Source organism: Protopterus annectens, chromosome 8.part0, assembly GCF_019279795.1.
Source record: "Protopterus annectens isolate FY-2018-M chromosome 8.part0, PAN1.0, whole genome shotgun sequence".
Lineage (NCBI taxonomy): Eukaryota > Metazoa > Chordata > Ceratodontiformes > Protopteridae > Protopterus > Protopterus annectens.
Genome location: NC_056741.1, coordinates 279,010,913 through 279,035,912, shown reverse-complemented (window position 1 = coordinate 279,035,912; position 25,000 = coordinate 279,010,913). Strand labels below are relative to the sequence as shown.

At 42.7% G+C, this 25,000-nt stretch overlaps 1 protein-coding gene across 1 annotated transcript in view; it reads right to left on the bottom strand.

Annotated features, from left to right (window-relative positions):
* IQGAP3 (IQ motif containing GTPase activating protein 3) overlaps window positions 1-25,000 on the bottom strand; it is a 2,364,408-nt gene that overhangs the window by 2,231,730 nt on the left and 107,678 nt on the right. Inside the window, exons 4-5 of the mRNA XM_044079778.1 lie at window positions 19,250-19,327; window positions 13,453-13,529 (exon numbers count right to left, since the gene is read on the bottom strand). Of these exons, the coding sequence (XP_043935713.1) occupies window positions 13,453-13,529; window positions 19,250-19,327 (155 nt within the window). The remainder of the gene's footprint in view (window positions 1-13,452; window positions 13,530-19,249; window positions 19,328-25,000) is intronic.

The window sequence follows — 25,000 nt, the reverse complement described above, 5'->3', positions numbered from 1 at the left end:
AGTTTATGGTCTGATCTTACCAGTGAGGGATACACTTCTGGTCTGGAGCATAGAGTCCCCATGTTGGTGATGATCAGGTCCACTATGTTTTACCCTCTTGTGGGCGTGGTAACAAGTTGTTCCATAGCATTTGAGTTTATAAATTCTAGGAACCTTTGGGCTAGGGTGTTGGAGCTAGAGTAATGCTCCCAGTCTATGTTTGGGTAGTTGAAGTCACCCAATATAATGGTGTTTGAAGAGACCTTCATATTTTCTAGTGTTCTCAGAAAGGCCGAGTGGGGTTCCTGGGTTTGGGAGGTTGGTCTGTAGCAGGCTATAAACTGGAAGGCAGTTTTACCCACTGTTAGTTGCACATGAATAGTCTCTGATTCTTCGTGCTGTGCCACTAACCTGGAGGTGTGGGTATCTTTGACGAATATTGATACTCCCCCTCCTTTTGTGGTTCGGTCCAAGTTTTGGGGCCGAAAAGCATGGTATGAGGTATAACCTGGTAGTGTTGGGGTGCTCTCAGGAGCCTTAAACCAGGTTTCTGTTACTGCACAGATATCGATGTTCTCCATGCTAAGGAGAGTTTTGAGTGCGTGCATCTTGAGGTTTAGACTTCTGGCGTTGAGTAGCATTACTCTTAGTTTCTTATCCCTTGTGATACCTATGGAGGTGGGTTTGTCTTTTGAGCCTTGCCTAAAAAAGGCACTATGGGGGTAGCAAGAGCCTTTGCCAATATCCGAAAGTCCAGGGGCGACAGGTGCAAGCCATCCCTAGCGAAGCATCGTGGCTTGTCGAGCATGTCATCCCAGGCTGACAGGCATTGGATCCCCTTTGAATGACACCAATACTTAAGCCAATTGTTGAAATTGATCATCTTATCTTCATATTGTGGCATCATTCTTGGTGAGGGTAAGATGCTACTCAAGGTCAGGGTCATACCGGCCTGGGCTACATGCTCAGAGAGCTCCTCTATGTCTCTTTTCATGTAGTCCAGGGAGGTACGTCTCAGGTCATTCACACCAGCATGGATAATGACTGAGTCATATTTGTACTTGCCTTGGAGTGACCTGAGTGCTTGTGTTATGTGGCGGATCCTAGCGCCCAACAGGCAGATCACCGTGACATTCTCCTTGTTCAGCCTGGTGAGCGGAACGTCAGTGTGCCTGACGATAGAGTCACCTATTACAAGTGTATCAGGTGTGTTGTTCGGCACACTGGCTTTGTGAGCTATGTGTTGCACGTGTTTTGTTTTGGGGTAGCGGTTGCTTGGGTGTCTGCTTTGGAGGTCTCTGCTGCTTGGGCAGATTTTTATTTAGAGCCTCCGAGTATGTTTTTGTGTGTTTATGTGTTTGGTTTGCTGTCGGACTCTGATCTCCTTCAAGATCACCTGCCAGCTCGAATGTCACACTGATGGGGGAAGGGATGTGAATTTAACATGTGTACCAATAACACTTTGTTTTACAGCACAATAAACCACTCCCATGCCTGATAAAAAGTATATATATATATATATATATATATATATTTAGAAAGCTTGTGAGGAAATTATTACTCTATTTTTGTTTTACTTGGATCGCTTGTCTGTGTACTTAATAAAGGATTTTCGACTGGAAACAGACTGCCTGCCTTGCTTGGATTACTTTCGAATACTTAGTAATGCTGTAGAATTATATATTTTCTATTATTACTTTTTGACTTGACGAGTTTACGTTCACTACTTCTAATACTATTGTCTGATCTGATTAATATACAGTGATTAACTAGAAATATATGGACTAAAATCTTTCACACAGAGAAGTTTCTTACACTGTTTTGAATATGTAAAGTTAGAAGCCTGCCCCTCCAAGGAGTGTTATTTCTTGGTGTAACTTTAAAAGTCCCTAGCATGGGTGTTTGTGGAGCCACTGGCTTTGCAGAGAAATAAGAGGACAAATAGCATTAGTTTTTCCATGGCTCAAAAAGCAAGACAGACCACTTTTAGTTTACCGAGCATAAGGGGGACACAATGCTTATCTACTGAGATAGCTGAAGGATTTAAGGCTTTTACATTTTTTTAAATCATGGGCGGCATTTCTACTTGATTGATATGCTTGGATTTGTTCATAGCAAAGGGAGCACTGCATTCAAAGGTGGGTCTGATAAGAGAAGAGTATAGCAAAGGGAGCACTGCATTCAAAGATGGGTCTGATAAGAGAAGAGTATAGCAAAGGGGGCACTGCATTCAAAGATGGGTCTGATAAGAGAAGAGTATAGCAAAGGGGGCACTGTATTCAAAGATGGGTGTGATAAGACAAGAGTATAGCAAAGGGGGCCCTGCATTCAAAGATGGGTGTGATAAGACAAGAGTATAGCAAAGGGGGCACTGCATTCAAAGATGGGTGTGATAAGACAAGAGTATAGCAAAGGGGGCACTGCATTCAAAGATGGGTCTGATTAGAGAAGAGTACCATGGTAAGAACAGAACATTTCTTTGCATCTTGAAGACATCCCCTTGGACATTAACTATAGTACAGATAGATTTGCCTGAATATGGTGGAAACATAATGATTGAGAGAGAGACAGCGAGCGAGAGCTGTCCAAGTGACTACCCAGGTCTCTCATGACTGTTTAAGAGGAGTACCATTTTATAACATACGAGGTGGTAACAGCCTTTTTTACATTCAAGTTAAAACACTTTTCAGTTCACTAAGTACTTGCATATTCCTGCCCTTTTGAAGCAATTTACTATCACTGGATTAGTGGATAAGAGAATCCAGCTTGCAGTCATCAGCAAACCTTGTTAATAATTCATGGATATTAAAATGGATGTCTGTAAAATAAATGCTAAACAAGACCCAGCAGTGATCCCTAGGGTAGCCCGCTAAATTACAATTTTATATTCAGAATGAGTATGCAATTTTCACTACTTGGGATCAGTAAATAGCCAGTTTGTAATCCAGTGGACCATGTCACAGTGGCTGTTTTACAGGCATCATGAACAAACCCTGTGATCAATTGAAGTAGATTCTCAGACAGAATATAACCAGTACTGACAAGAATGCAGCCTGGCTATTATCCAGTCCCATAATAAAATTTTTTTTTTTGCCTTTGGAACAAGTCTTAGAATCCTTGTCAATGTGCTTACAAGGAAAAATAAATTTTCAGGGATACTGTTTGCAACATTGGGGTAAAGATAGCGTAAACTTGTCTGTTTATATATAGGATATATCCTTGATATTGGAATGTGCGATATTATGGACAAGCTCAGTGGTGTGCGGAACATAACTGGAGAAAGATCTGCAGCAACTTTAAATTTGTACTCTGCTTTACCTTTTCTAATAGTGCTCTTAAGTTCCTTGTTGGCATGTTACAGTGTTGTCTTAAAGCAGGAGGATGTTCATTTCTTAAAACTTTTCATTTTCCATGTTTTGTTATACAGGAGTTCCACCACAGAGTTTTATTCCTGAATTTACCATTATGTTTAAGGTGGAACAGTACAGACTTTTCTATGCAGCTATTTAGATGCAGGTTAAAAAGTGCATCTATGATCTTGCTTAAGCGCTCCTCCTTGACAGAGGACAGAATTCAGTTAATCAAACATCTCTGCAGTCAGAATTACAAAGTGAGACTTGACATCTTGTAGAGAAGGCTGTGAAGATGGTCTCAAATATCCTCCTTCAGCCCAGATTCACTGAGGTCACTGAGCTTTTCCAACTGCTTGGTGAGAAACAGCAGACTGCCCTCAGCTCTAATGAGGAAAACAAGGAATAAACAGTCCTGCAGCAAACGTGCAAAGCTCCAAACACCCTGCAAGCATTAATATGGCAGTGCAATGATGTCATTAGGAAATATGCAGGATCAAACAGCTATCATAAAAATCAACACTGGGGTGTATGGAAAAGAATTAAGCCCATTCAGATGACAGCCTGAAAAGGTAAAAGTTTTTCTGGTCCAAAGAGTAGATTCAGGTACACTCCAGGCTGATCTATCAACATTTTTATGCATGGAATCCAAGGGTGAAATAACCCAGCTTTCCTTAAGCTTCTTCCACAGAAGCTCTGCTAGGCATTTCTACCATGAAGGGATAGCAACTAGAGATTCACTTTAAGCTGTTTTCCAACAGTTTTGGGTAGCTCTAAAGAAAAGTTCATGCAGCAGAGGTACTGACGGAGACAAATTAAGCCTGCCCATCTCAGAGACAGTGGCCTCAAGTTCCACCAACTCTTCACGGCATCCTAAATGTAAAACAGTACTGTGGCACCTCCCACCCACCCAGACATGAGCTTACACAGAAGGGTGTGTGTCACAGAATGGCATATGGGGTTGTGAACTGAAGACAGACTGCACATTAGCCAAAACAGTGTATGGTGAGGTATGGAATGGGCTTAAGATCAGTCTCGCTAATGGTGCGCTCACATACACATGACAAATTGGCACTAACCCAATCTCTGCTTGAAGTTCAGACTATGAAATAAGCGATCCAGCACACTACTATCAGATGGACCATCCTCAACAACAACCTGCTAGCACATAGAAGCCTGACAGCAAGAAGAATGAGAGCCCTTGGGTCTCAAGTAATCCTATCTATAAATGAGGTGACTCAGCCTAATTCCTGGGATAAGACTTATAAGGCACGAGCTATGGCCAACTGATCATAATCATCAGCAGCAGCAGCATCCAACTTTCCCCCCATGTTTTTCTATATGGGGTTAGGGTGTCACGTTAACTGGTCGCCATCACTCTCAATTCAGTCCCACTCTATCTTATTCACTAGTCATGCCCAACAGTCACAGGTCTTCTGTCACAAAATCCATGCATCCACCCCTTTGCTGGACACCCTTGTTTTCTCTTGCCTTCTTATTCTTTGTCCCAAATCTTCACCAAACTGAACATTGTTCAGGAAAGTAGAATACAAAACTATAACCAGTTATACTGGACTTTCTCTCTGCAGTTGAAGCTACTTGGGCTTCTACTCTGAGATACTCATTTCTTTGAATGCCCCCCCCCAGTGTGCATCCTACCACACATCTCAGATACATCATTTCCATCATCTCTAACTTCACCAGCATCTCTGCCTTTACTGCCCAGGATTTTGTACCAGCCAGTAGTACTGGTCACACCACTATTTTGCACACCTTATTTTTCAGTTTTTGGCATTTTTCTGTTATATACAATCCCTGACACACACTGAAGGTTGGATGCAGCCCCTCTGACTCTAGCTTTTACCTCATCATTAAGACTTGCCCTCTCCTCAATCACCTACCCATGTATTTGTTAACTTGTTCCACTATTTTCTCTTCTATCTCAATTCACAGCTCCTTTCAATCCCCACATTTGCTGCCATTACCACTGACTTACCTGTACTCACTTTCATCCAGTGTGACTCCAGTTTTGCATTTCACTCATTTCCTTTATTGACGTTCTTGTTCAGAGTCTGACCGTAATGCCACATCATCTGCATACAGTAACTTTGTTGATCTGTCCTCTCTAATCAGGTTGCTAATAAAGTCCATCACCAGTATGAACCACAGTGGGACTGGAGCTAAACCTTGATGCAGACCCATCCCTACTGGGAACCCTCAGAGTCCAAATGCTGTTTGTACTGGTTAGTGGTTCCTTGTGCATTGCTTCCTCTAATTCTATCAGAGTTTCTAAGACTGAAGACCATCACAGGACAGCCTAAATCAGATTTCATGGGATTATGTGATATGCTTTCTCCAAGTCTAGTAATATCCAATTGGACTTTTCTCATCTCTAGGATTGTCTCAATTATCTGTCTCACTGCAAACATTAGGCTACAGCTAATTACCCACACATAAGGAAGAGCATGATCTACAAGATGCAGTGCTCCCATCCCACTCTGTAAACAAAGGCCATGACTCCTTTGGCTCCAAGGTCTCTAACAAAAGCATATAACTAGCTCAATCTCAACCATTTACAGGCTAAGGATGAGTTCATTCACAGTATGAAGGTTCTGGAAGCCAGGTGGACCCTGAACATTCCTCACATAAGTTCAGGCCTGAACCTTGCCTTCAGCAGCTTGCCCTTTTGCATTATTCTGACCTATTCCTACAGCTCTGAAAAGGGCCTCCCACTAGTTTACACACAGCTCTTGGCATCTGGTAGCTCGGTTGAATCTTTAATATTTCTGCCAGGTAAGAGCAAAGTGCTCTTCCCCAAGATGGTAAAGACAATGCTGGTACAAGTACTATCAGGTGATTCAATGGCAACAAGAGCACTAAAGAAAAAAGATGGTGCTGCGGTAGCGTTGTCGCCTCACAGAAAGACGTTGTCCTGTTCGATTCTCAGCTAAAGCGTCTTCTGTGTGGAGACGTGTGTGAATGGGCGTACCTTCGTTGAAGGTTGTGCGTCAGAGCTGGCAACTTGGTAAGTAAAAATCTACTGCCAATCATTAGTGGACCGGAGTTCCGCTGTGGCGACCCCTAACCGGGAAAAGCCGAAAGATACAACAACTCACCATACCATTCCATCTGTATTGTCGATCTTTATTCATTCTTGACAGTTGGGACTCTGTTCCGATCCTCTGAATTGGCTCGGCCATTACACAGCTTGCGCCAGCCAAAAAAATCTCAAGCTAAGACTCTATCCATAATGCCCCTCTCTCTATTACCTCAGATTAAGTTTGCAGACTATAGGAAGAATGTAGACAGGAATTGCAAGAGGAAGCAATATCCAAGGTAAAACCTTCATGAAAACCTAGGAAAAGAGTTCGATCCTCCAGGAAATCTACCGGAGGAGGAAGGTGAGTGGGATGTCAAAAATGAATGAAGATTGACAACACAGATGTTATGTTATGGTGAGTACATAACTTCTTTATCTGATGTTAACAATCTTCATTAATTCTTGACAGTTGGGACAGAGTCCCAAGCTACTTTATTCCCTCAGTGGCCTTACAGAAGGCTATTTCTGAGAACCATAGAGCCAAAGGATGCTTTTCCCCCTGGAGACCATATATAATTTATAATGAGTGATATGAGACGTAGCCCACATTGCAGCTGCACATATTTCATCTACAGAAGCTTTTGAATGGAAAACAGCTGGTGTGGCAATGGATCTGGTTGAATGCGCTCTTACAGGTGCAGACAATTTTCGGTTATTATGTTCATAAATGAAAGTAACAATCTCTTAACCATCTAGATAAGGTCACTTTTGATACAGCTTTTCCTAATTTTGGTCCCAAAAAGGAAACAAACAATTGGTCTGTTGTCTTTAATCCTTTCAAGGTAAAACCTTAGTTGTCTATGAACATCTAATAAGTGCAAACAATATTCACCCTTGCAGGAGAAATTGGGAAAGACAACTAGTAACTCAATGGATTGATTAATGTTTGACTAAGAGACCACCTTAGGAAGAAAGGAAGGATTAGTCCTCAACGATACCCTGTCTTTATGAAAAATGATATACGGTGGTTTTGCACACAGTGCCCGAATTTCAGAGACTCTTCTGGCAGAATTGATGGCCACTAGAAAAAAAAGAGTTTTCCAGGAAAGAAATTTGAGATGGCAAGTGGCCACTGGCTCAAAGGGAGGTAGTACAAGGTACTGTAAAACTAAGGTAAGATCCCATGGAGCTAAAGGGTCTTTGAACGGAGGTATGATACAGTATGTAAAATACCTTTGAAAAAGACTTTGCATAGATGATGGGAAATTAAGGAATGGTCATCAAATCCATTGTGAAAATTAGAAATGGCTGCTAAATTAACTCTAATGCTGGAGGCAGCAGCTCCTTGATCGAAGACAGCAGCTAGGAATTCTACCACTTTTTCAACTGAGGCAGAGAAAGGGTCTAAGCTGTTTTTTGAGGCCCAAATAGAAAATCTTTTCCCTTTGCTGGAATAGAGTTTCCTGGTGGAAGGTCTATGGGAAAGCCAGAAGTCATCTTCAGACAGGGGAAGTAACATCATTGTGCCTGGTGACTGAAGCAATTGGTGGAACCAAGCTGTGAGCTTGAGGGTGTGTAGACCAGGATACCGCAACCCTTGCTGGTGAGACAACAGTTCTGGAACTGGGTCCTGAATCCACTGGTGGTGAACCAAGTGAGGCAATAGAAAACGGAATCAAACTTACCTGGGCCAGAAGGGGGCAATGAGGATCACTGACTCGTAATCTTTGAGCTTTCTTCAGGAAGAGGGGAATGAGAGAAAAGGGGGGGGGGAGGCATAAATGAGACCCAATGGCCAATCGAGAAGGAAAGTGTCTCTTGGGGACTCTCACTGAAGAGAGATTAAGGCAAAGTAGCTGCTGCATTTGTTGTTCACTGGGAAGGCAAAGAGGTCGCAGCAAGGCTGGCCCCAGCGGTGAAAGATTTTTTGCCACTTTGGGCTTGAGAGACTACTCATGAGGCAGTAGAAATGTGTCTGCTCAACTTGTCCGTTATCACGTTGGAGCTCCCCGGGATGTGCATTGCCACAAGAAAGCAGTTGGAGGATATTGCACATTGCCAAACTCTGAGTGCTTCCCGACAGAGGGGGTAGGATTTGGTTCCCCACCCCACATTTGTTGATGTACCAAACTACTGACATGTTGTCTAATTGGATCGCAACTGTACCCAGAGGAAGAGCAGACTGAAACACTTGCAACGCCAGGAGCACCGGAGCACCATGCTCATTTCCAGGACACAGATGTGTAAGTTGGCCTTTTGTGGTGACCAAGTGCCTTGGACTGTTCTTCCCAGATAATGCCCCCCCACACCATCTGGGAGGCATCCGTGGTCACTATGGCCTTGGGTTGAAGAAGAGCAAAGGGACAGCCCATTAGAATGTCTTCTGACTGCATCCACCAGGACAGCTCCTTCTTACAACATCCTGTTACTAGGATTGGGTGATTCATCCGGTGAGAAAGAATGGACCATTGGGTGGCCAGAAGCCACTGAAGTATCCTCATGTGAATTCTTACCAAGGGAACCAAAGTCATGGCTGCTGCCATGGATCCTAGTGCCTGGAGAACAAGAAGAGCGGGAACTTTGTTTTTCACTAAAACAGGCTGAACTTGAGACCTTATCTTTTGGTGCCTGTGAAAAGGTAGAGAAGCTATGCATGAAACTGTGTTGAGGCAGGCTCCTATAAATTCTAAGTACTGAATGGGAGACAGTTGAGACTTTTTGTAGTTGACTGTTATGTCCAAGGCACTGAACAAGTGTATGATGAAGTCTATGGCTTGAAGCAGTAGATGCCTGGTGGAGGCAGTGAGGAGCCAGTTTTCCAGATAAAGAAACACTGGAATCCATGTAATCTCGCATGAGCTGTGATAGACACCATACTTTTGAACATCCCTGGGGGGCTGCCGTGAGGCCAAAGGGAAGCGCTCTCAACTGGTAATGACTGGCCCCCAGCCAAAAGCAGAGAAACCTTCTTGAGCATTTGGCCAGCTTTATATGGTAATGTGCGTCTTGAAGGTCTAGTGAGCACATCCAATCATTTTCTCTATAAAGGGGAGAATAGACTGAATCGTGACCATCCGGAATTTTGTCTCCTGAGCAAATTTGCTCAGAAGGATGAGGTTTAATATCGGCCTCCAGTCCCCCATCTTTTTTGGCACTAAGAACCTGGAGCAAAATCCAAATCCTATCTGGTCTGGTCGGGCTTCTTGGATGACTCTTTTTTGGAGCAGCTTTTAAATTTCTTTGGCTGCTTGATCCCTCTGATGGGGTGGAACATCAAGATTTTCTCAATGATCTCGGAAAAAGTGTGAAAGGGATACGATAGCCTCTGGTAATGATTCTCTGCACCCAAATATCGGAGGTTATTTGTCACCAGGCTGTTGAGTGCAGTGAGAATCGTCCCCCAACTGCTTCCAGAGGTAAGCAATCGGGTGCCTTTCAAGAGCGCTCGTAGGTTTGTCCAGAGGAAAAGTCTCTGGAACCCTGGTTTCGTGGGCCACCTCTGCCCCTTGGTCGGTGTCTTCCATAAGAGCTCCCCCTCTGCCCCAAGGGGAGCCCCTGCCACATGGGTCATGGAAAGGCCCCCTGGGACTTTTTGAACCACATCTTTCCACTCCTCTGATTCCTGGAATAGGATCGTTGAGGAGTAGAAAAATGAATGTCCATAGCAGACAGGGCCTTACCACCCTTCTCACACCTGGCTACTGTGTCCTTCACCTTGGGGCCAAACAAAGATGATCCATTAAAAGGAGCATTAACGAAGGAAGACTTGAAGGGCTGCGCGAAATCACACAAGCACATCCAGGCATGTCGCCTGATGACAATGCCGGAACCCACTGCTCTGGTCATACCTTCAGCTACATGCATGATCAGCCGCATGGATGAGTACGATACAGACTCCAGGATGGCTAGCTGTGAGGCAACCTTATCATGCACCTCATTAGACTCAGCCCCAGCTAGAGTTTCTGATAATTCCCTGATCAGGTCTCTCTAGAATTTATTAAAGTGTGCCAGGAAGTTCAAGGACCCAAGGGCAAAGGTCGATGAAGCGTAGACCTGCTTTCCAAACCTGTCCACTGTCCTAGACTCTCTGTTAGGCAGATGTACAGTAGGACTTTCATCGGAAAGTTCCTTCTTGGTGGCAGCCGCCACAACCATGGCATCTACTGTTAAACCTGTGGTCCGATATTGGTGGTTCTCTGGTGGTGATAAGATTTTTGTCAGGTCTACAGGGAATAGGCTCTATGATATCAGGAGTCTTCCAAGGCCGCTGCATGATTAGCTTCTTGAGATCGTCAGCAGGTGGGGACACAAAGGAAGTAGACAGTCGAGCACCAAACACTTTCAAGTACAGTTTCCTCAGAGGTCGGGTCTTGGGACTTCCAGTTACCCCCCTGCTTTAGTATTTCCAGGATGTGTCCAAAGGAGACATCTTCAGGGGGTGACTGGGGAGAACCTTCCCTTCACTGAAATTCATGTCATTAGTGACAGATTCTTCCAGGGAATCTAAGTGTATCCTCCTGCAAGTCTTTTTTCGGGGAGGTTCTTCAGTAGGGATCTCTGAAGAGGACTCCTAAGAGGAGGGGTCCTCTCAGAGGCAACTTGAAGGTTCAGTGCTCGCTGTCCTGCTGTAGGGATTGGTGTCAACTCTAGACGAGAAGATATAGTAATTTAATACTCTAATGCAGGAGGGACCTGCTGAGAGCCTGAGGAGGCCAAGACCCTCTTCATGACCTGGAAGGCAGTGTCCCCCAAAGTGGAGTAGGTGCCTGGAACTGAGAAAGACCACCTCGGAACTGAAGTCGCACCCTGCTCAGAGAGTCTGCCCTCCGCAACAAGACCAGGGGAAGAACCCGCAACTATTAAGGTCCCGAGAACAGAGGTCTGCATAGTACAAAAAACAGGTGCCTGTCAGAGACCCCCCAGAATTGGTGGAGAGCTCACGGCCCCAAGAGGTCTACCAGTTCCACAGTGGGAACCAATGAAGGCAGGGCAACATCCAGCACAGAGGAAGGAGTGCCTGACGGCACTGAAACAGCTGGCATTGGGGAATTCATAGTGCTGGGCTCGAAGCTCCAGTGGAAGTCAGAGGAGAAGATATAGTAGGAGTCCTGGGAGAAGAAGGCCCACTCTGGATGGGAGAAAGGCCTGTGAAGAGGCAGAAATACCTCTGGACATCAACAGTTGATCCGACAATCTCATACGTCAAACTCAGAGAGATTCCTGGAGGACCGAACTAAGAATCCTGAAGGAGACTCTGGTCATTCTAGGAAGGGGATATGCAGCTGGCCCACAAAGGGGTCTATAGAAGGTAAATATCTCATCCTGGGCTGGTCTTGATCTGGTTTCAGTACCGAGGGAATGGACAAAGCCTGCTGAGGCACAGAGAGGGCTGGTAAAACATGCTGTGGCACTGAAGAAGAGGCCGGCACCGAGCCGGAAACCAATAAAGCTGGTGCAGATGTTGGTGCCAAGGGAAACATGGAAACAGAAAGCGCCGCGGAGTCATCAGGTTGAAGTTTTAGTACCTTAGCTGTTGGTTCCAAAGTAGTCAGAACCGAAGTCTTATGCTTGTGGGCTATCTTTGCCATGGGAGAAGCAGGCACCGAGTGGCTTCTCTTTTTTGAAGTTTCAGGCTTAGCAGTGCCAGCCTTGGACAAAGCTTCACTAAACAATGTTTTTAACAACACCATTAGGATGAGCTTGTCACAACACTCAACGTTCTCTGACTGAAGCCCTTGCAGATATCACAACTAGTTTCCTATCACAACTAGTTTCCAAATGGGGGGCTCCCAAACAGTAAACATGGGAAAAATGCCCATCGGAATTGGGCATCTTTCTCCCACAATCTTGGCACTGCTTAAAACCACACATGCCTTTTGGTTTATCCACCATATTGACACTGGTGGAAAGAAGAGCTGACAAAACACTCTCACACACTCACACACTCACGGATAGGAAAGACAGGAAATCTATCAACAATGGTGGAGAAGAATACCAAAATGATAAAAAGGGGAAAAGAGAAGTACCAACAATGGTATGACAAGAAAACCTAATGGGTGATGAAGGAGAGAGCGAATAGTAGAACTCAAAGTACAGGGTAGAATTACTCAACACTCAATCAGAACTATAGCCTTAAAGATATTTAACAATACATAAAGATATATAAAGATTGTGAAAGATATTTAAGATTATTAGAAAATGATTTAAATGACTTAGCTGAGAGCAATGGCTGACATGTCTTGCTGACAGAGCGGCAAACGAGATCAGAGGTAAGAGACAGAGGGGCATTATGGGTAGAGTCTTAGCTCAACAGTTTGGATGGAGTGAGCTGTATAACGGCCAAGCCTGTTTGGAGGAAGGAAACAGAATCCAAACGGTCAAGAATTAACAAAGATTGACAGATCGATAATTAAGCATATGAATGCAAGACTTAATAGGAAGGCCCAAAAGCCAAACTGTGCAAATGACAAAAAAGAACTGCAAAACTAGGGGCAAGAGTGCGTATGAATTTGGTACTTTATTTCACAGAAAGCATCAGTAGGGTGCACAGATATCCTTGTACATAGGATTTTGGTGAAAAAAAAGCCAAACATTGAAACAAGAACTTTCCAAAGAGGGTTAATTAACATTACTTTAGTTACCACAGGGGACTCAGCCTATCCTAGCACAGTGAGTACAAGGCATATAAATTAATCTTAGATAGGATGCCAGTCCAATGCAGTACACACACACACACACACACACACACACACACACACACACACACACACACACACACACACACACACACACACCACACAAAAAACATATGCACACTTATGGGAAATTTGGAAGATCTATTTACCTATAACATATCTGAGAATTGGGAGGAGATTTGAATATACAGGAAACATTCAGGTGGACACAGGGAGGACACGCATCTTCTAAAAATAAATTTAATTCCAAATTGGCACAGAGACTGGCACATGCACACGCCCACAGACACACATGTTTTGACACATGCACCGACACATAGAGCTTTCAAAAGCATGTCTAAAGACAACCTGTAAATATCAATTAAATCACAAATTCATTTTTTCTTACCTTAAAGCATGAATGCAGTAGATAACTCGTGGCATGTTCTTCTTGTCATAGACATCTGTTGTTTCAGGATAAAACATCTGCCAAATAAGAAACATTCTGTTACTGTCAATAGTCTAAGACAATTTACAAATTAGTGTGCAACTAGTAAACGCCTCATAATACAACCTGGATATCTTTGAAAACCCCTCCTAAAATTATGTTGCACCATTCTTCTTCCCTGTCACTTTTAGTATCAGCTTACTCCCCCAAATCAAGACCCAAATGAGACAGGCTCCAAATCCTTGCAACACAGCCAAGGCCACCCTGTTCCTCTTATGAGTTAATCTGGCTTTCTCCTTAGACTGGGAACCAAAAGAAAGTTATGCTACAATATTGGTGAATAGGATCCCTCCAGTCAGCAGCTGTGTGTCATATGGATACAGGATACAGGCAAGCTTTTTTCTCTTTATAAGTTTCAATTTCACCCCCTGCAGGCTGACAGTGCCTGCATATGCAGAAAGCCAAGCTTTGCCCTCTTCCACTGTACGCTTGCTCCTATATACACACACTACAGAAGGTTGCCATCACCTGCTTGGCAGGACCAAGCTGCATCTTCCAGTCAACAGCTGCACCAATTGCCAGCAAGCCTTTCTTACATGTGGTGAATAACCAACTGTAGCTACCACTCCTACATACTAGGAAAGGACAGCTACCTTCTGTCGCTCACTCCTACCTTCCCCCTCCATCATGCACATTCAGCATCCAAGCTGCTAGTCAAAAAAATAGATGATAGTTGGGACTTAGTCTGCTTCACAGAACTTTTACCAGCTGAGGCAGCCCATATCCCATGATGCAAGCGCCTTCCCTTGGGATGGGGTCTAGAAGGGGGGTGGAAAACGGACTCAACAGCAGAAAGAGTCCTTGCCTGCTGCACGCACCTGGGTCAAGTTTCTTCACCTGAGGGCCAACAAAGCTGACCCATCAAAGGGAGAATTTGCCACTGCTTTGAAACAACTTAACTTCATTTTATTAAACTTTCGTTAACTCTGCAATACCCATTTTATTCAATATAAAGCCATGGTTGAGTCTATGCTGGCACTTAATGGATACAAGCCTGAGAAGTTAATCCTAGATAGGATGCAAGTTCACTGCAAGACATACATGCACACCCAAGGGCAATTTTTGTGGATTTTCAGTTTACCTATGAGATATCTGGGACTTGGGAGGAAACCAGAATATGCAGCAAAGATCCAGACAGACAGAGAAGACATGTAGACTTCTAAGAGAAGGCACTCCATCTTGGAACCACAATGGCGAACAAAGCACTCTGGCAATAATGCTTACTACCGAACGGTTTTGGCAAATGTGAAGGTTCCTTAAAAATGACTGCCCTGGTAAACAAAGTTCCATAATGCAAACCACTGGTCTTTATAAGCAGCTTCTAAGCAGTACGTCTTATGAAGAAAAATACCTAAAGAAAATGTAAAACAATGTAAATCCCAGAAAGTACATAAATGCCAGAATCAAACCCGGACTTTGGAGCTAAAAAATGCATATTAAAAGTCATATGCCCATTAGGTTTCATTCCGGATTATTCAGATTTATAATGGAATACACAATAAAACTACTGTTCCATTTTACAAGTACTAGTTTTACACAGAGAAATAGTCTGACTGCTCTGGACCCACATGTTGACTTAGACCTACTGTAAATGTCACATTAAGCTTACAATGGCTCGTAAAAATTATTCAGTGAAGTCCACAATGATGTAGCACAAATATCATCGAAAACTGCAAGGGGGAAAATGGCTTAAAAGGTAGTTACTACTCTAGTAGAATGTGCCCTTTGTCCAGAGGCTAGTTGTATTTTTTCATAGCAAAATCTAATGCAAACAGCTAGCTACTAAGCTAAGATACCTTCAAATGTAGTAGACCTGATCTAAGGTACATCAGTGATGGGCTTACTGAAAATGAACTACTCCAAAACAAACCATACTGCTTGGGGTACTAAATGCAATGACAATTAATCTAAAGACATTTTCAGGTAGCAGTTTTTCTGGGGTCTGCATCTCTCATCACTGATGGGAAGGCTCTGCTTAAGGCATTGAATAGTCATGTAATTTTTATGAAGGCCAAGTGTATTGCTGATAGTAGATAAAGATGCTGCTTTTTGCTGGAAGTGGGTAATGTGGGAAGCCATATGGCATCTATGGTTGAGTGCCTTTATTATTAATAGGGTGCATGAGTCAAATGAAGCATATGACATGATAGGAAGCCATGCATACGAGATATGTATTTATCTCCAAAGCAGCATGCAACTAGATGCTGTTTGTGAATGCTAGTACACGACCATTATAAAGGTATGCAGTCCTGGTCACATACAGTCTTGCCCCACCAGCATTTGTTTTCTTTTGTTGTAGGTTTTTCTTCCTTTATCTGTTCTGTCTCCTGCCTCTGTCAACCTTCACACCACTGTATGCTAGCTCATGTGTCGTGGGCAATCAGATTACAGCAGTAGATTGTTGTTTAAATTTAATTGCTTTTAAGAGTAGCATAGCATAACCAGCTGGGGGGAGGCGACACTTAACTTCATAGGGGAAGCTATGGAATCCTACTGTATGAAAGCTATTCTACTGTAGTCTTTTAAGTTCTATTTCAATACTGCACCATAAGGTGGTGGAAAATAACATTATGGTCTCTTGGCACTCTGCCAGTCCTACTGACTACCTGGACTTCATTAAGCTGCAGATATTGGATGATACAGTAGCTGCTTTAGACTTATGTGGGATTAAATGGAAGTTAATTATTTTAACTCGCAAGAAACTATATATTACTTTGTTTTTAATATGGGTATTTTAGCATTAATTAATTTATGCTCTGAAATTAGGCTGCTTGGTTTCTTTTGAGCCTAACGAAGCACAAACAGATTTCTAACAGAATCCAGTTGCTAGTTCAGCCTAACTTCAGAATGTGCAAGAGGTGATTATGACAGTTCTTTTATCCCCATCACCCTCTCCCCATCTGTTGATCCTGTGGCCAGCTAGCTTGTATAAACTAGTTCGTTTATGTTCTGGCTTGTTAGGACTAGGTTATTTTTTGTTGGCTGCAATTTTTATTTTTGGATTACAAAGTTCAGTCATGCTGCAAGAAGATCAGTTATCAATGAATGCCGACCATAATGAAGGTCAGAGTAAACTTTAGTGCAAGCCTTACAAGGGATAAAGTGTAGAATAGTATCAGTATCAGAACATCAGCAGGAGAGATAATCATGTGAAGATGGCCATAATGATTTAGGCATCTGAAGATGTTTTACCCTGACACAGTCACTCCTCCAAGGAGGCCTTGTTGAAGGAGGTTGAACAGTCCAGTCTTGGTAAGTTGGGATGCTATGTGGTGGCTTCCTGGCTATCTCAGTGTTGGCACAGCCATAGAGTTGATGAGCATATGTACTGTGATGGAGAATAGAATACAGAGCTAGAAATGAGGAACAGTGTCTACTCTGATTTCATACCAGTAGTAAGAATTTTTAATAGGGTGATGACAATTGCCCAGTGGAACTGGATATTGCCAGGAGACACTTTCCCTTTATCTCCCAGCATGTAAAACAAGCCCCCTGCAGAAATGTGCACAAGATGTGCAATGATCTTTACATGGCAGACTTAGGTTCACTGGATACAGCTAGGAGACTGCTTTGTACTTTGGTATTCAGTGGTCCAAGCTGAAAAGTAAGGTGCACAAAACAATGCTGCTTCCATTGTTTTTGCATGGCACAAAACTTAAACACTGAAGACAAAACAACTAAGGAAGCTGAAGGTAATGGAGATGAAGTGTCCGAGCTGGACAACCATGTGTACCCTGTGGGACAGATGAAGAAAGGAGGACAGCGGTGATGAAGCCAAAATAACCCTTGCTGCAGAGAGGTGTAAGAGCAGGTTACTGTGTTTTTTGTCATATGTACAGGAAAGCAGATGACATAATTTGGTAGCCCAGATTTGGGAAAGACACTAAGAAGGCAAGAAATAAGAGTATCCGTCAAAAAAATGGACTCCATGAGAGAAGAAATGTGGCAATTGGGCATGACATTTGAGGAAGGCAGGACAATGGCAGTGAATCAAAAGATGCAGCAACAGTTGATGCAACACTCCAATGACCATATAAAAATGAAGAATAAGGGTACTGGTGAGGAGTTTGTGGTCCAAAGGACATGTCGAGGATTGAAAGAATCTACACGGTTATGGATTTAGTACACTGTTGCTCACTGCTGGACGTGGTCATGCTGACAACAGACCATTGCTAGTTAGCTCTACAGTTTCCCCAACCTTTAGTTTTTTTTTTTTTTTTTGTTTTTAACTAAAATGCAGCACTGTCCAGAAAAGCTAGACAATACTACACAAAAGACAAGGATGACATTTGCCTTGTACATATTAGAAGCTGCTTTCAAGTTCGGGGGGGGGGGGGTCAACAAATGCTGACAGAAGTGATGGTTAGCAGTCTCTTCCCATTTCGTAACAGCATATGCTTAGCCAGAGTATAAAAGCCTGTGTGTGGACAACTGCAGACTTGGGATCAAAAAGTTATTAAATAAAAATAAAAGGGTTCAATAATAAGGAGAACACGGTTCATAACTCATTTGGAAAGCATCAGAGAGAGAATTGATGGGATAGGGTGGACAGGTGGGCTTCATATAAGGCACTAACTGGGATGCTCATGGCAAGTTGGAGATTCTCAAGACATTATCAAGAAGAACAGAGGATGAGATCAGTAATGAACAGCCAGGGAAGTTGGAGGCCATGGACAGGCTACTCAGAGAGTTGTATAATCTGTTCTATTAGGTGATCTTGGATAAAATGTTTCATGTGGCCAATTTTCACGTGACATAGGAGATCTTCCTTCCATTTTTCACGTGACATAGGAGATCTTCCTTCCAATTTTTTTGAGTCATGTATAGTATTGAATGGGGCCTAAATATAGATGACAAACCCTGCTACCAGAACATTGCATACCCATTTCCCAATCTTAATATACACACACACAAAGACAGACATAACAATGGCCAGCACCATGGCACAGAGGGATAAAACCCTAACTACAGTGCAGGTGACCAGGGTTTGATTGGCAGCTCATGCATCTGAAGAGCTGGCAGAGCGGAATGGGAGCTCCCATTCAGGAGGTAAAGGCATTAGTTGGAAACACTACCTATGGGAGGCTATGGTCCACAGAGGGAAGTAGCCCTCAGACATGCCAATGAATGGAGGAGTGGTGGGGCAGGGAAATAAGGGTAGGTCAATCTCCCTCAGAAAACAAATGTTATTGGCACTGCCCACACCCCAGGTCACCCTTAAGATCCACATTGGCCCCAGCTCACTCAGAGAGGTCCAGTCTAGTCTCGTCCAAAGATCCTTTTCAGCCATTCCCAAAAATACAGAAACAAACAAATATGAATAATCAAGAAGCATACAGTAAGAACAGATGCAATATCAATTTTTTTTTTAAAAGAGAGTCTTGAAACAAACAAACTCATTGCAGATCCTTATGCTTGTTAGAGTGTTTTGAAAACAGAAATTTGCAGAGATAGAATTAGCAGTAAAACCAAAGCGGTTTACAATTTTTACAATAAATACTTGTCAATTTTGTTTTCAGCAAACAAGCAGAACAACATTTAGGATAACTTTCTCAATACAGTACAGAAAAAGAAAATATTTTATGCTGGGGTCACATCTAAGTAGCAAGACACACTGGGTAGGAAGAAGAGACCAAATTACATGTATACCACCTGCATTACCTTATAAAGCATGGATAAATAATTTAGCATACATTACCGGTGGAAATCCAATGTGAGACATTGCACTGAGCCAGTGGTTAATGTTGTCAGTATGTCGAAAGTGCAGTCCTGCTGCCTGAAGAGTAAAAACAAAACAAAGCACAATAAGGAAGATCCTTTCTTTATGGCATAAAATATGTGCAATGTACAAGCATGGTTGAGGAATTCTAGAATATTATATTCATTGTACACTGTCCAGCTACATTCAAATATGCATTATGTATATTATAAGCATAATAACTTCTCTCTCCAGTTACACAGTTCAATTTACAAAAGGTACCAAGTCAAATAAGGTAACGCAAATTAAATTAAAATGAAAATCTGACAGAGTACGCAGTACAGAACAAAACAGTGGAGAAATGTACACTGAAAGAAAATGGCTAGCCAGGCACGCAAAGTAGGTGTCAATGGCAATTTGTCTAACCTGAAGTTTCAGCTTCTTCTCAATGAACCATTTTTATTCACTTTCAGCTTCTTCTTTATAAACCATTTTTACTCAGGAATTAATTTTTTTCAGAATTCTAAAATATGTTTTCCTTTGATCACAGGACCAGCATTTTTCCTCGATGACTAGCTCTTAAGCACAAGTCAGTATAGAACCATGCACTGTGTGAAAGATGCTGAAAGTGTATAAAGCTTTATTTTTTCCATTTCTTTAGTAAATGAAAAATTAAATATTTTGCTATATAAAGCATTATAAAAAACATTTATTAAATTATGTATAGAAAGAAGTTTTATACTTATTTTCAAATAAGCAAAGTTTTCTTCCTCCTAATTATTAAAAGTCGCTTGGGGACAGCTGAACTGTGCAACAATAATCAAGTTTATCACAGGGCATTAAGGCCCATCAGCTGCTAACCAATGCCATCCTGTAGTCTTTGGTTTAATTCTCTAGCCTTCATTTTCTTACTGTGTGACATTAAGTAAATCACTTAACCAGGCAGTGCCTCCTATCCCTCACACACACACACACACACACACACACACACACACACACACACACACACACAATGAAAACAGACCAAAACAGTTTGACAGCCTAGTTGCCAAAAAGATATACTACTACTAATAATAATAATAAGGAATAATAATAATGCACTTTGCTTGGTGTTACAACTTGAATTAAAATATCCAAACATATTAATCAGATTTTACAGCATTAATAATTAACCCATACTTTAATCCCACAGTTCAACACAACACCATAGGTAACAAAAGAATTGTGGATAGTTTAATATCTGAACTTCCAGATGAATTGTGCGGAGACATGCAGTGAAGGCTGAGGGTTCATAATCAGGCTCAAACAGATAGTAACTAAAAATACTCAAATTATCTAAACAAATAACAGCTAAAAGTTACCCATGGATTGTAGCACCACCTTCTAGCCTAGCTCACTATACAAACTGTGATTAAGTGTACTGGATGGCACAGTGGTTGCATTGTCGCCTCACAGCAAGAGGTTCTCCAGTTCGATTCCCGGCTGGAGTGCCTTCAGTGCGCATGTCTACATGTCCTCCCTGTGTTCATGTGGGTTCCTTCCGTGTGCTCCGGTTTCCTCCCACATTACAAAGACATGCATCTGGAGTGATTCTCCCCGGGTCTCCACTGAAAATTGGCTTCGTACCAAGTCAGACTTTCGGTAAACAAACGTCAAAATAAAAAAAATAAATAAAAATAGTGCAAGTATCTGGTTCAGGATCATACATTTTGCAAGCTTTAAAATAAACACTTATTGCATTCACTATCAGAAACAATAAAGCCATTCAAGGTTTAAATGTAAATTTCTAAGAAAGCATAGGTGGTAGACTACCAGGCCTCTGATGAAACCAGAATGCATGCTTAGTCTTTCTAAAAAAATTTCACTACCAACACACCTTTTTAGATAATCCCAGAAGGCACCCCTCATTAGCAAAGATATTTAATTAGGGTGGCAAAAGGCAAACCTGAATTATATGAAGAATGTGTCTTCTATCAGAAGCATTTGCAAATGCATTTCTTAAGCCTCTGATGCAACAAACAGGTACACATTACTCAAATGTAGCCGCCACAATAACATTGGATATCTCCAATATCAAACATGTAGGCACCTCTATACTGATCAAAAAACCTTCTAGCTTGCTTTGAAGACCACAAAGTGGTTCAGTCAATGTTAATCTTGCTCTAGTTTCACTGGCTCTCTAGCAAAGCAGGATGCAGTTTTGACTATGTCCAAAACAAACTGGGATTGGCTATATCTAAACAAGGGAAGGGAAGGGAAGTTTCCACCAATTCACTCATCCTACAGCGAAGAAGCAGCCTGATATATGTAGGACTGGTGAATCCTGGCAAAAGACCATGAAGAAGGTAGTAGGAACACAGAAGCAAGCTTTATGCAAGCTACATCCAAGCAGCACTCCACAATTTAGATAAGGAAAGCATTTATATGGAAGCACACATATGCCAAGGGCCTAGCATTGCTGTATTCACTTCAGCATGCTACTGTAGGAAAGTGGCAAGTCTTAAAGAAGAAGACCTTGAAACTCATCTGAATGACTACCTCGAGGAATGAAGTACTGATGGTCAAGAGACATGTAGAAAACAAAGCACCAAGATAAAGGTCTTTTCAGGCTTGCTAGTTGTTGCTGAAGCACCTACCAAGGGGAGAAAACGCTGAGTGAAGAAAAGGAGCCACTTTTGTGATTTAAGTATTTTCTTCTGATTTTTTGTTAAGTTTTACTGCTTTGCCGCCTATTTTTTGGCATTTTCCGGCTTGCTAAAGTTAGTATCTGTAACAGTAACAGTACTTGGAACACATCTAGAGCCTGTTTACTTCCTTTCCTGTGTTGCACTTAATTTAAAATCATTTTTTTCTCTAAAAACTGCATTTTACCTGATTTTGGCCTAGCACTCAAGTGTGGGGTCACTTATTGTACTGTTGTGATTATGTTGCTGCTTGTGTATCTCTGCTACCTTTAAACTACAAAAAAAAAAATCTTGCTTTTTTCCCACTTTCTGAAAATTAAGAAAGTTCAGTTACAGATTTGCTGTTCTCAACTGTTTGGAAGTTTCTAGAAGGCCAGTGCTTGCTTGGGCTAAAGGGAAGTCTCTGTGTTCACCAGTGGGAGTGGTTAACACTGAACAGCCTGCCTGTCCCTGGAAGAGTGGTTACTACCTAGAAGCTGTAGTTTTATTGGCCATTTTGGGTCAATTCTAAACTCCTTGATCTCTCTCTCTCTCTCCCTTAAAACCCTACAACTCTCTTTTTGCGCGGTTTTGCACACTGAGCAGCGTCGGGCAGCGCCGCCTAAACAGGTTTAAACTATTCCAGGCTCCACAAAGTCTGCTCTTCACTTTTTCCCTTAGAACTGTTCAAACTCTCAAAGTAATCACTCTATTCTCTTTCTAAAGCCCTGCACTTGCTCAGCTCTTATAAGGAAACACTAACTAAAGCACTACACCCTCCTTGACTTCTCATAAGCATTAGGCTCCCGATTAGTCCTTCCTGATTAAGTGAAAAATCAGTTCCCTTCCCTAATCTGATCAGTAAAAAAACAGTTCCCTATACTAATCTGGTATGCCCAAGGGTTCAAGGTTACTCTCCAGTCCAGCTGGTGAATCTGGGAATTTTGAGGCAATGTTACAATTGCCTTATGTACACAGACAACCGTCTCCTCCTTTCAACAAACTCTAATACATGTGAGAGATGCAGTTACACAGCCAAACTGGAGGCAGAGCTCTCTCAACCCAAGACTGGCACAGTCAGTCAGGAGGAAAAGGTAACCAACCACACCACAAATCCAGTCTCACACAGACCTATTGCATCTGCATACCCAACACAAACACACAAAAACATACTCGGAGGCTCTAAATAAAAATCTGCCTAAACAGCAAAGACCTCCTAAGCAGATATCCAAGCAACAGCCACCCCTCAACAATACTCACGAATCACATATTTCACAAAATCAGTGTGCCTCACAGTCACAGCCCTTAAGGCTAAACAACACACCAAATACACTTGTTATAGGGGACTCTATTGTCCGGCACACTTGACGTCCCGCTCACCAGACTGAACAAGGAGAAGGTCACTGTAAGCTGCCTGTCGGGTGCCAGGATCCGCCACATAATGCAAGCAATCAAGTCACTCCAAAGCAAATACAAGTATGACTCCGTCATTGTCCATGCTGGTGTGAATGACCTGAGACATACCTCCCTCAACTACATGAAAAGAGACACAGGAGCTCTCTGACCATGTAGCCCAGGCTGGTATGACCCTGACCTTGAGTAGCATCTTGCCCTCACCAAGAATGATGCCACAGTATAAAGACAAAATGATCAGTTTCAACAATTGGCTAAAGTATTGGTGTCATTCAAAGGGGATCCAGTGTCTGTCAGCCTGGGATGACATGCTCGACAAGCCACGTTACCTCGCTAGGGACGGCTTGCACCTGTCACCCTTAGGCTTTCGTATACTGACCAAGGCTCTTGCCACCCCCATAGTGCCTTTTTTAGGCAAGGCTCAAAGGACAAACACACCTCCATAGACAACCCAAGGATAAAAAAACTTAAGGTAATGTTACTCAATGCCAGAAGTATAAACCTCAAGATGCACGCACTCGAGGCTCTCCTCAGTATGGAGAAAATCGATGTCTGTGCAGTAACAGAAACCTGGTTCAAGGCTCCTGAGAGCACCCCAGCACTACCAGGTTATAACTCATACCATGCATTTCGACCCAAAACTCGGACCGAAGCACAAAAGGAGGGGGAGTATCTATATTCAAAGATACCTACACCTCCAGGTTAGTGGCACTGCACGAAGCATCGGAAACCATCCATGTGCAACTAACAGTGGGCAAAACTGCCTTTCAGTTTGTAGCCTGCTACAGAACACCCTCCCTATTACAGGAACCCCACTTGGCATTCCTGAGAACACTGGAGAATATGAAGGTCTCTCCAAACACTATGTTATTGGGTGACTTCAACTACCCAAGCATTGACTGGGAAAACTACTCAAGCCCAAACACCCTCGCCCAACGGTTCCTTGAATTTATAAACTCTAACGCAATGGAACAACTGGTCACCACTCCCACAAGAGGGAACAACATATTGGACCTGGTCATCACCAACATGGGGACTCTATGTTCCACACCAGAGGTAAACCCCTCATTGGTAAGATCAGACCATAAACAAATTTCCCTGGACATCCATATCCTGTCCCCACCCCTAGCCAAGGAAATCACTGTAAAGAATTTCTCAAAAGCCAGCTTTGCACTTCTCAAGACTGAGATGGAATCCTTCAAAGCCCCTGGGCCAGAGGATAATAAAGCCCAAATCGCAGAATCCTTTACAAATGCATTCTATAAGCACCTGCAGGAATGCATGGATCGTGCTACCCCAAATAAAACCAAGACTCACTCCTCCAAAAACAGGAGACCGGTCTGGTGGATCCCGGCCATAAATAAGCTATACAACAGAAGGAGGAAGCTACTACATGACATAGCAAAATCCCAAAAAGGGAAGGCATCTCTGATCAGTATTAGCAATAAACTTCGATCCCTCATAAAATCATCAAAGGCCAGCTTTGAAAGAAAAATTGCCCTAGACACTAAAGATAATGACAAGGCCTCCTTTAGTTATGTCAGGAACATGGGCGGAAACTCCCAGATATGCTCTGAATTGTTGCATAACGGTACAAAATATATCGAACCTACAGACATAGCCAACATCCTGGCAGACAGATTCAGCGCAAACTTCTCCCCCCTTTCCCCCCCAA